The sequence below is a fragment of the Oncorhynchus masou genome, chromosome 12 (genome assembly GCF_036934945.1).
Source record: "Oncorhynchus masou masou isolate Uvic2021 chromosome 12, UVic_Omas_1.1, whole genome shotgun sequence".
Taxonomy (NCBI): Eukaryota; Metazoa; Chordata; class Actinopteri; order Salmoniformes; family Salmonidae; genus Oncorhynchus; species Oncorhynchus masou.
The window spans coordinates 28748219-28760461 of record NC_088223.1 but is presented as its reverse complement, the minus strand read 5'-3'; the positions used below and the strand labels follow the sequence as shown (position 1 = coordinate 28760461).

Genomic DNA, 12243 nt, shown 5'->3' with positions numbered 1-12243 from the left:
ATTTCAACACCTGGATTGTGCAGCATTTGCACATAATATTTTTCAGAATTCTTCAAGCTCTGTCAAATTTGTCATTGATCATTGCTAGACAACTATTTTGAGATTCCCAAGCAGATTTAACTCAAAGCTGTAACTTGGCCACTCAGGAACATGCACTGTCTTCTTGGTAAGCAACTCCAGTGTAGATTTGGCCTTGTGTTTTAAGTTCTTGTCCTGCTGAAAGGTAAATCCATCTCCCAGTGTCTGGTGGAAAGCAGACTGGAACAGGTTTTCCCCTAGGATTTTGCCTGTGCATAGCCCGACCGTTTTCCACCGTACCTTCTCCGCTATGCAATCTGGTTTCAGAGCTAGTCATGGGTGCACCTCAGCCACGCTCAAGGTCCTAAACGATATCATAACATAATCACCATCTATAAGAGACATTACTGTGTATTCATCGACCTGGCGAAGGCTTTTGACTCTGTCAATCACGACATTCTTATCGGCAGACTCAACAGCCTTGGTTTCTCAAATGATTGCCTCGCCTGGTTCACCAACTACTTCTCTGATAGAGTTCAATGTGTCAAATCGGAGGGCCTGTTGTCCGGACCTCTGGCAGTCTCTATCGAGGTGCCACAGGGTTCAATTCTCGGGCCGACTCTCTTCTCTGTATACATCAATGATGTCGCTCTTGCTGCTAGTGATTCTCTGATCCACCTCTACGCAGACGACACCATTCTGAATACCTCTGGCCCTTCTTTGGACACTGTGTTAACTAACCTCCAGATGAGCTTCAATGCCATACAACTCTCCTTCCGTGGCCTCCAACTGCTCTTAAATGCAAGTAAAACTAAATGCATGCTCTTCAACTGATCGCCCATCCAGCATCACTACTCTGGAAGGTTCTGACCTAGAATATGTGGACAGCTACAAATACCTACAGTGAGGGAAAAAGTATTTGATCCCCTGCTGATTTTGTATGTTATCCCACTGACAAAGAAATGATCCGTCTATAATTTTAATGGTAGGTTTATTTGGACAGTGAGAGACAGAATAGCAACAACAAAAAATCCAGAAAACGCATGTCAAAAAATGTTATAAATTGATTTGCATTTTAATGAGGGAAAAAGTATTTGACCCCTCTACAAAACATGACTTAGTACTTGGTGGCAAAACCCTTGTTGGCAATCACAGAGGTCAGATGTTTCTTGTAGTTGGGCACCAGGTTTGCACACATCTCAGGAGGGATTTTGTCCCACTCCTCTTTGCAGATCTTCTCCAAGTCATTAAGGTTTCGAGGCTGATGTTTGGCAACTCAAACCTTGAGCTCCCTCCACAGATTTTCTATGGGATTAAGATCTGGAGACTGGCTAAGCCACTCCAGGACCTTAATGTGCTTCTTCTTGAGCCACTCCTTAGTTGCCTTGGCCGTGTGTTTTGGGTCATTGTCATGCTGGAATACCCATCCATAAACCATTTAGAATGCCCTGGCTGAGGGAAGGAGGTTCTCACCAAAGATTTGACGGTACATGTCCCTGTCCATCGTTCCTTTGATGCGGTGAAGTTGTCCTGTCCCCTTAGCAGAAAAACACCCCCAAAGCATAATGTTTCCACCTCCATGTTTGACGGTGGGGATGGTGTCTTGGGGTCATAGGCAGCATTCCTCCTCCTCCAAACCCTGCGAGTTGAGTTGATGCCAAAGAGCTCCATTTTGGTCTCATCTGACCACAACACTTTCACCCAGTTGTCCTCTGAATCATTCAGATGTTCATTGGCAAACTTCAGACCGGGCATGTATATGTGCTTTCTTGAGCAGGGGGACCTTGCGGGTGCTGCAGGATTCCAGTCCTTCATGGCGCACAGTTTTACCAATTGTTTTCTTGGTGACTATGGTCCCAGCTGCCTTGAGATCATTGACAAGATCCTCCCGTGTAATTCTGGGCTGATTCCTCACCGTTCTCATGATCATTGCAACTCCACAAGGTGAGATCTTGCATGGAGCCCCAGGCCGAGGGAGATTGACAGTTCTTTTGTGTTTCTTCCATTTTTAAATAATCGCACCAACTGTTGTCACCTTCTCACCAAGCTGCTTGGCGATGGTCTTGTAGCCCATTCCAGCCTTGTGTAGGTCTACAATCTTGTCCCTGACATCCTTGGAGAGCTCTTTGGTCTTGGCCATGGTGGAGAGTTTGGAATCTGATTGATTGCTTCTGTGGACAGGTGTCTTTTATACAGGTAACAAACTGAGATTAATAGCACTCCCTTCAAGAGTGTGCTCCTAATCTCAACTCCTTTCCTGTATAAAAGACACCTGGGAGCCAGAAATCTTTCTGATTGAGAGGGGTTCAAATACTTATTTCCCTCATTAAAATGCGAATCAATTTCTAATATTTTTGACATGCGTTTTCTGAATTTTTGTTGTTGTTATTCTGTCTCTCACTGTTCAAATAAACCTACCATTAAAATTATAGACAGATCATTTCTTTGTCAGTACAAAATCAGCAGGAGATCAAATACTTTTTCCCCTCACTGTCAGTGTCTAGTAAGACTGTAAACTCTCCTTCCAGACCCACATTAAGCATCTCCAATCCAAAATTAAATCTAGAATCGGCTTCCTATTTCGCAACAAAGCATCCTTCACTCATGCTGCCAAACATACCCTGGTAAAACTGACTATCCTAACGATCCTCGACTTCGGCGATGTCATTTACAAAATAGGCTCCAACACTCTATTCAACAAATAGGAGGCAGCCTATCACAGTGCCATCTGTTTTGTCACCAAAGCCCCATATACTACCCACCACTGTACGCTCTCGTTGGCTGGCCCTCGCTTCATACTCGTTGCCAAACCCACTGGCTCCAGGTAATCTACAAGTCTTTGCTAGGTAAAGCCCCGCCTTATCTCAGTTCACTGGTCACCATAGCAGCACCCACTCGCAGCACGCACTCCAGCAGGTATACTCCAGCAGCTCACTGATCATTGCACCTGTACATAGCCCATCCAACTCCCTCAACCCATACTGTATTTATGTATTTATTTTGCTACTTTGCACCCCAGTATCTCTACTTGCACATTCATCTTCTGCACATCTATCACTCCAGTGTTTAATTGCTATATCCTAATTACCTCGCCACTATGGCCTATTTTATTGCCTTATCTCCCCTATCTTAGCTCATTTTCACACACTGTATATATCATTTTTTCCTACTGTATCATTGACTGTATGTTTGTTTATTCCATGTATAACTCTGTGTTGTTGTATGTGTCGAACTGCTTTGCTTTATCTTGGCCAGGTCGCAGTTGCAAATGAGAACTTGTTCTCAACTGTCCTACCTGGTTAAATAAAGGTGAAATAAATAAAACATAAAAACATGATGCAGCCACCACAATGCTTGAAAATATGGATAGTGGTACTCATTCATGTGATTTATTGATACACCATCCAAAGTTTAATTAATAACTTCACCATGCTCAAAGGGATGTTCAATGTCTGCTTTTCTGTCTTTATTTTTTACCAGTCTACAGTACCAATATGTGCACTTTTTGTGAGTCATGGGAAAACCTCCCTGGTCTTTGTGGTTGCATCTGTGTTAGAAATGCACTGCATGACTAAAAGACCTTTACAGATAATTTTATGTCTGGGGTACAGAGATGAGGTAGTCATTCAAAAATCATGTTAAAAGCTATTATTGCAGACAGAGTGAGTCCATGCAACGTACGTGATTTGTTAATCAAATTTGCACTCCTGAACTTATTTAGCCTTGCCATAACAAAGTGATTGAATACTTATTGACTCAAGACATTTCAGCTTTTTATTTTTAATAAATTAGTTAAAAACAAACAGAAGCTGACTTCTTTCAGGATTGGGGGTGTAGGCCTCGCAAGTCCTCTGACGTCAGACAAATGGTTGGTAAATGATGTATGACTGCAGCTTTCTGGCTCTGGAGGAAATATGGGTCATTCCATGGATCCTTTGCAGTCATATATATCTTTGTGATAAAAACAAAGTAGGACACAATGACAGTCATGACTATGCAGGGAATGCTGAAAAAAAAATAGTGCAGACAACGTGATCAAAACGTTAATAAATCGTATAGCTACCCTACAGTCCTACAGAGCGCCCGGTCGAGAACGCGCATCTGGTTAGTTGGAGCTAAACAATGAAGACTTATGTAATGGCGCACACCCTGAATCATCACACACTTCATTCAAGGGCTGACTGACTGATGTAGGTCAAAGACACACTTTTGACATTTCTTCCCCAAAATACCCATTTTTTTATCAATTAAAATTGAAACAATCAATGTATATGTTCTTTCAAAGTTCATGACCAAAGTAACTGAACTGATTGGAGGATTCTCGTCTGTCTGTGTTGACATCTAGAAAGCACTAAAACTACAACTACCAGGAGTGCGGAGAGAGTAAGAAACAGCCAATAGAATTGTAGAATTGGCTTTGACGACACACATTTGGGGCTTTTTATGCGCGAACTGGCCATGCTCGAGCATAGAATTCGCGGTTAAAGTCTGGCTGTTAAGGAGCATTTTGTTTCACTGTTTATTAAGGTGGGTGTAATATAGCTAACGTTATCCGTACCAAAAATACGACTTAAAGATTGTAATTGTAGGTAATCTTGCCTGATTTATGATGGTACTGGTTTTACCTTAAGCATTTTTTCTGTCAAGTGGTGATAGAATGTGTTACCTCAGCTTCAATCTTGGCTAAACGACATCGTTTAAAAAATAAAATGTTTTAACGTTAGCTAGCAACCAACCTACAGTAACTAGTCAACGTTAAGGTTGTTGTTCAGACATTGGTAACTGCATGTCTTTCATTGCTGCATTGGTGAAAAATGTATGCAATTGTAAAAAGAACATGTATCTAATGGTGGGTGACTTGTTGTTCCACAGTAACGTTAACCATATTTGATCTGTTCAGCTTCAGACGGTGATTAACGTTTAGGTGTCGTTGACCAATGAGTGTTTGTCTTGACACTTTTTACTTGCTGGTTAGGGATGCACACTTGATAGTCTGACGCACATTATTTTATTGACTACACGACGTTGATAGTAAAGTCATGAATTTACAGAAATAATATACACGTCACTTTGAATCTTTAAAGTAGCTAATTTTTCTACTTTGGTCAGCCATCAACTGATGCGCTTCCATTAACTACTTTTTAAACATTTTGTTTGCAGGGTGCTTTGCAAAATGAACGCTACCATCGGTATTTGAAGCTTCCAGTCGCCATTAACAATTATCAGCTTTATTGACGTTTAAATTATTTATCGTTGACTTCTGGCCTTTTTTTATATATATTTTTTCATACTCTTGGTGTGGTGAGGGGCTGCATGCGAATAGCTAAACGGGCGGAGCTGCCTTGAACACGCGCTCCTCTTTGTTTGTAACTCGTCTCATTGACGTTCATTGCAATCAAACAAAATAACCATTGTTGTGCCATTAATTGATATTTTGGAAGCTATACGACAGTTGTTTACCCTGAAACGTTACCTATTATTTGTCAACCTCAAGACAACAGCTTTTGATTGCTGCAGGTGTCCCTCCCAATTTATGATATGTTTACACCCCCCAGCACCATTGTCTGTCTTTTATTAGCACCATTTCAGTCAAATTCCTGTACATGCAAATGTATGCGGCGATTCGCATTCTTATTGCAGTTGGGCGTGCTCTCGAATTTGCGTCGGTTGGAACTTTTTATTTTCTTTGTCCCCCTGTGGCTTATAGATAGTTCGCTATGTGCACCATTGCAGCTTGTGTTGAATATATCATGCTTGAATATTCATAGATTAGGTTTGTTGGCTTCGTCTGTAGGTTATAGCTGCCAAATATCTCTACAGCTTCCCACTCGCATTTTCAATACCCTGCAATTTCGGAAAGCTCTAGCCTTTTTGTTCTAACCATGGACTGTTAGTTCAAAGTATCCATGCAACAGAATGGCACAGACGCTGTAGATGGCAATTGAAAGGGCCAATCTACAGTATTTTGATTGCATGTGGCTAATGTAGTTTAATGTGCCATGTAGTTATTTAGCTGTGAATGAATTCCAGACAGCTTTTTAAAATAGGCTACATTAATAGGGTGTTGCTTGGTCGTTGTTGAACATGACCGAAGGATGTCGCCACTGAGTGGACCTTGTTTTGCTTTACCCTGCTGTTTCGTCAGTCTTCCACCTAAACACACAGTAAATTGTTTTTCTATCCCACTAGAGGGTGCTAGTGCTGTTATTCAGGCACATTGTAAAGATGAGATGGAGTTTTCATCCAGTCCTTGGGAGTGTGGTTCTTCATGTTCAAGGATGTACTAATGCAATAGCAAGTGTTGGCAGGCTTGGTTGTTGGGGTTAAGGCCGGGTTACTGTAAATGCACTGACAACTGCTAGTGTTAAAAGGGTTGCAAGTAAATGTGACTGAACTTTCTTCCAGGTACATTGACTTGCTGTTCACTGTTGAAATGGCGGCCTCCTGCGGCGGTAAGTTGTGATTTTTGAAAGCTGTGAAATTAGTAGTTTCTCACCCCTCGCCATCTGAAAGAAATTACCAAGTAGAAGCCAGTCTGATGCGCTTCCACTGTATTGTTTTGACCAGTCACGTCTATTCCCAGCAGTCCAGGTGACAGATGCAGTGTTTTTTTGGACATGGGGGAAGCCTAGTTCAATGTCCACACAGTGTCCTTCTCTCTACCCTTTCTCCCTGTGATGTTCACTTGTCCCCTCCCTCATTTGGAAATACGTTTTTCAGTTTTACCAAACAAGTGCCCCATTCCCTTATCTGTCAGCCTGCATGTATTCCTCATCTGGAGTTCATTTGTGTATACTGCTTTCTAATCATGGCTCATTATATAACTATGGCTGATGTACAGTTTCTAGTCATATGCTGACTATACGCACTTATATATTTTCTGGACTCTGGCATTGCTGCTTCTGATCTTTGGATTATGTGCATATTGTTAGTTATTGCACTGTTGCAACACACGCAATTTGTTGCATCTCTGTGGCCCACCAATGAACTTTGATTTAATAACATGCGTAATTTCTCCTCTCATAGATATTCAGGTTAAGGAGATTGACAAACGTGCATCTGGCCAGGCATTTGAGGTGATCCTGGGCACTCCAGCTCCAGATGCCAAGGGAGAGTTCCCTCTGTCTCCCCCCAAGAAGAAGGACCTATCCCTGGAGGAGATCCAGAGGAAACTGGAGGCTGCAGAGGAAAGGAGGAAGGTAGATTGTGCTCCAGTTAAAGATGCTAGACTGAGGTTTTGCTTATGGGTGTGCTCTTGAGCCAAAAGGGGTCCTCTAAAGGTAAAACTTGTTCAGAAAAAAGGTCACCTACCCTCACCATGAATAAGGGTGTATATTATCTAAAAACATATTTGGGGGGTGAAATCCTAGCCTTGACTGACACAATTTGGGGAATGTATTTACTAGGTGTAGGAATAGCAAGGGGTCTGCCAATAGGATATTATCATGACATTAAGGTGGAAAATTTACACGGGTATATTTTGGCTTTGATGGTTAAGAAGGTTATTTCACCAGCCATGCTGGGTGGTCACACAATTTGGGAAGCTTTTCAAGCCCAAATATAGAAGTTGGTCGACTTGACCTGAGAGGCTACTGAAGTGTGACTTTGTCTGTTTCTTGGCTAGTTGCACTGTTTTGATCACATGCAGTTTTTCAATATTAGTTTGCTGTTGCTGTTTGCAACTAGCAGACAAATATTACCACTAATGGCTTGTCCCTTAAAGGAGCAGCTGAACACTTTCTCTCTTAATGATGCAAATATTTGGGGGTACAATGTGCTTGAGCATGGAACACCAAAAATATTTCAATCGATACCTTTGTAATTTTATTTAAAATGAACACATTTCTGTGCTCCTATTAAAAAATGTCAGCTTTTGAGTCCTGGACTAATAATACCGCTAATTTATCACTAAGCATTTGTGATTCTTGATGTTTAGTTGAACTGTTTTATTAGATGAAATAAATCACTTAGATTGTAGACTGCCCTATGGGACTCCTGATCACGGCTGGTTGTGATGGTGCCCAGTATCAAATCAGGGTCTGTAGTGATGTCTCTATAGAGGTTGACGGATTGTGTTTTTTTAACGCAGATACCGGTTATTGGAGGACCAAAAAAGCTGCTACATGTTTTACTGGTTGTTTCAATATTCCAGACATATTGCTCACCATATGTCTGCTGCAGATGGACAAGACTAAGCCACAACGAGTTCATCAGTCATGGCGATAAAGTGCTGTCTCCCTGTAAAAAAGGAAAAAGAAGCAAACAAGCTATTGAACAAAAAGTACTGTACTTTTGGTACCACCAACTAGTGTACAAATAGTTTTATCAATACAATATATTGCAAAATGAAATCCTGTTTGGATCCCAATAAATATTACTATATCCTGAAATGTAATTACCTTTAAATAAATATATATTGCTTAAAAAAAAGGGAACACTAAAATAACACTGTAGATCTGAATGAAATATTTTTAAATACTTATTTCTTTACATAGTTGCATGTGCTGACATCAAACACACTATCAATGGAAATCAAATTTATCAACCCATGGAGGTCTGGCTTTGGAGTTGTGCTCAAAATTAGTGAAAAACCACACCACAGGCTGATCCAACTTTGATGTAATGTCATTAAAACAAGTCAAAATGAGGCTCAGTAGTGTGTGTGGCCTCCACGTGCCTGTATGACCTCCCTACAACGCCTGGGCATGCTCCTGATGTGGCGGATGGTCTCCTGAGGGATCTCGTCCCAGACCTGGACTAAAGCATCTGCCAACTCCTGGACAGTGTGGCGTTGGTGGATGGAGCGAGACATGATGTCCCAGGTGTGCTCAATTGGCTTCAGGTCTGGGGAACGGGCTGGCCAGTCCATACCAACAATGCCTTCCTCTTGCAGGAACTGTTGACACTCCAGCCACATGAGGTCTAGCATTAGGAGGAACCCAGGGCCAACCGCACCAGCATATGGTCTCACCATGGGTCTGAGGATCTCATCTAGGTACCTAATGGCAGTAAGGCTACCTCTGGTGAGCACATGGAGGGCTGTGCCCCCCCCCCCCCCAAAGAGATGCCACGCCACACCATGACCGACCCACCGCCAAACCGGTAATGCTGGAGGATGTTGCAGGCAGAACGTTCTCCACGGCGTCTCCAGACTGTCACGTGCTCAGTGTGAACCTGGTTTCAGTGCGCCAGTGGCGAATTTGCCGATCTTGGTGTTCTCTGGCAAATGCCAAACGTCCTGCACGGTGTTGGGCCGTTGGGCCCTCATGGAGTCTGTTTCTGACCGTTTGAGCAGACACATGCACATTTGTGGCCTGCTGGAGGTCATTTTGCAGGGCTCTGGCAGTGCTCCTCCTTGCACAAAGGCGGAGGTAGCGGTCCTGCTGCTGGGTTGCTGCCCTCCTACGGCCTCCACGTCCCCTGATGTACTGGCCTGTCTCCTGGTAGCGCCTCCATGCTCTGGACACTACGCTGACAGACACGGCAAACCTTCTTGCCACAGCTCGCATTGATGTGCCATCCTGGATGAGCTGCACTACCTGAGCCACCTGTGGGTTGTAGACTCAGTCTCATGCTACCACGAGTGAAAGCACCGCCAGCATTCAAAAGTGACCAAAACATCAGCCAGGAAGCATAGGAACTGAGAAGTGGTCTGTGGTCACCACCTGCAGAACCACTCCTTTATTGGGGGTGTCTTGCTAATTGCCTATAATTTCCACCTGTTGTCTATTCCATTTGCACAACAGCATGTGAAATTGTCAATCAGTGTTGCTTCCTAAGTGGACAGTTTGATTTCACAGTGTGATTGACTTGGAGTTACGGTGTGTTTAAGTGTTCCCTTTATTTTTTTGAGCAGGATAGATAGAGCTAGTGTGTGGATACACGTTAACCTTTTGCCATGATGCATTACATGCCTCTATGCCTGAGATTAACTAGATTCAGCTGAGGGTTGTTTTGAGTGGCTAGTCGGGGCCCAGAACATAATTACAAAATTTGTTGACTGCAAATTGACCGACAAGCCCAAACTGATATTTGACTGAACCTAATCCTTGCTTATATTTGTATAGGATTACATTTTAGAGGGAATACTTTGGAACAAATGTCCCAAATTTAAAATCACTTGGTGCTGGTTTTGAGTCATGTCCAGCCTCAACTTTATTTACTCTGAACTTGGGGGCTGTATTTGGCCTGGTTTCTGCCTTTTGGGGAGCGCTGCTCTACAGTAGTCAAATGTTTTGTTGGGTATCAATCAAACTCCTCTCCCCCTTGTGCCATCCTCCAGTCCCATGAAGCAGAGGTTTTGAAGCACCTAGCTGAGAAGCGGGAGCATGAGAAGGAGGTGCAAAGGAAAGCCATGGAGGAGAACAACAACTTCAGCAAGATAGCTGAGGAGAAGCTTAACCAGAAGATGGAAGCCAACAAAGAGAACAAGGAGGCCCTTCAGGCAGCCATGAGCGAGAAGTTCAAGGAGAAGGTATGTTAGCCTCTTGCTATCGTTTACATGCAAACCAGTCTTGCAGTGACAGTCTGACCCTGCTACCAGTCGTAGCAGGGGGGTGGGGGTTGTCTCAAGGACTTGATCTCTGCAAGTGAGTTGGGAGACCTCCAGAAGTTATCAACATTTAGATTTCTCACCAACAGTTAACACCAATGTCACTGGTCAACCATGACAAATTGTTGATGGAAAATATGAATGTACGTTGTCGTCACTGACACGCCACGCTTTGTACGGTCTGTTTAAATGTTTTGAAGGATGTCACTGGTTTGAACTTCTATTTCTTCTCAGGACAAGAAACTGGAAGAGGTGCGGGCCAAGAAGGAAACCAAAGAGGGCGGTGCCGAGAACTGAATATCTGTCTATTGGGGATTGTATACTAGAGGGTTTTTTACATATCCAAAGATTGATTTATATTTAGTTAATGGCCAGTATTTTTGTCTTCACTGCCACCTACCTTTATGAAGAAAATAAAGTTCTCCCTGTTTGTGAATTCAATTACTCTCCTGCTATAAGTGTACTTGCATTAGCTTTACATGTGGCTGTTTTTGTTCCCTTGTTGCTTCTATTCCATGGCCGCCTAAGTTACAAGATGTCAATTCCTCTCAATGCATTGGAGAGGAGCTAAAGTCCTTTGAGAGAAATTGAGGAGGCAAGGGTTTGACCGCTAGTGACCATTTCATACAGACCATTTCTTTCGCTATTTAGCTTTTGTCATTGCATCTTCGGACCTAATGAAAATTGGCAGTATATGTACTTCAAGGATGAATGTCTCCATGCATAGGTCCTTGACATGCTCGCTTCCATAGTGCCGTTTTGGAATCTTGTCTGTTACACCTGGCTAATAGTTATTGATCAATGGTTGTTGATAGAGTTCACCTTTTTCACAGCAGGTGTTGTATGACATCTTTTACTATTCAGAGAACTGCTAGTCTTTAATGGTCTGTGGCATCCTGATCCTATTCCCTAATGCACTACCCAAAAGTAGTGCACTGAACAGGGTGCCATTCAACTCACCCCACGTCTAATCTTTGTGCCACTGCAGGTTTTTTTGCTTATGTAAAGTGGGGTTTTGTTTCAAAGCACATGCCTTTGCTGTTGTAGGTCCATGAATTAACTTTTTTTCCCCCCAGGCTTGTGTATCTATGATACTGGAAGACTGGGTCTACACATGGAATGCAATTTTGTATCTCAATAGATAATGTTACGAGTTGACTTAACGGTTGTGCTAAACAATAAATACAATTGTCAAACCCCTTTCCATGTGTGCTTTATTGATACCTGTGCTGCTTCAGATTTCTGCCGTTTAAAGCCCATCCTTTGATGCATAGCTGGAACAGATTATTGCATTCTGTGGATCTCGTTGTCCTGGAATCCATACTTCTGTTTAGATTCCAGGCTAAGGTTTATTTTTGACTCGGCAATTCGGGTAAGAACAAACTTATTTACAATGACTGCCAACCCCAGATGATGCTTGGCCAATTGTGCCCTGCCCTATGTGACTCTGCTTCTGCTTGGATTTGAACCAGGGACTGTAGTAAGCCTCTTGCACTGAGGTAGTGCCTTGGCCCTTTGTGCCATTTCAACATGACCCAAAGGTCAAGGAAGGATGTTGGGTTTAATCTTTGACATTGTAAATACACACGGACCAATGGGCCTAGCTTTATGCTTCTCTTGACGTGTCTGTTTTGTAAATTAGTGTGGTTTTCTACTCCATGCGCCATCTGGGG

General features: G+C 42.8%; 1 protein-coding gene across 1 annotated transcript; it reads left to right on the top strand.

Annotated features, from left to right (window-relative positions):
* Positions 1–4469: 4469 nt before the first annotated feature.
* On the top strand, positions 4470–11766 carry LOC135549809 (stathmin-like). Its single transcript, XM_064980126.1, has 5 exons — positions 4470–4545; positions 6424–6470; positions 7045–7217; positions 10301–10492; positions 10805–11766. Exons 2-5 carry the CDS (start codon positions 6452–6454, stop codon positions 10865–10867), a joined length of 447 nt encoding a protein of 148 aa, XP_064836198.1. The 5' UTR covers positions 4470–4545; positions 6424–6451; the 3' UTR covers positions 10868–11766.
* The last annotated feature ends 477 nt before the right edge of the window (positions 11767–12243 follow it).

Excerpts from the sequence above, each read along its gene's own strand:
- LOC135549809 (XM_064980126.1), top strand. Across the intron at positions 7,218-10,300 it reads CTGCAGAGGAAAGGAGGAAG|TCCCATGAAGCAGAGGTTTT; the intron begins GTAGATTGTGCT and ends GCCATCCTCCAG. Across the intron at positions 10,493-10,804 it reads GCGAGAAGTTCAAGGAGAAG|GACAAGAAACTGGAAGAGGT; the intron begins GTATGTTAGCCT and ends ATTTCTTCTCAG.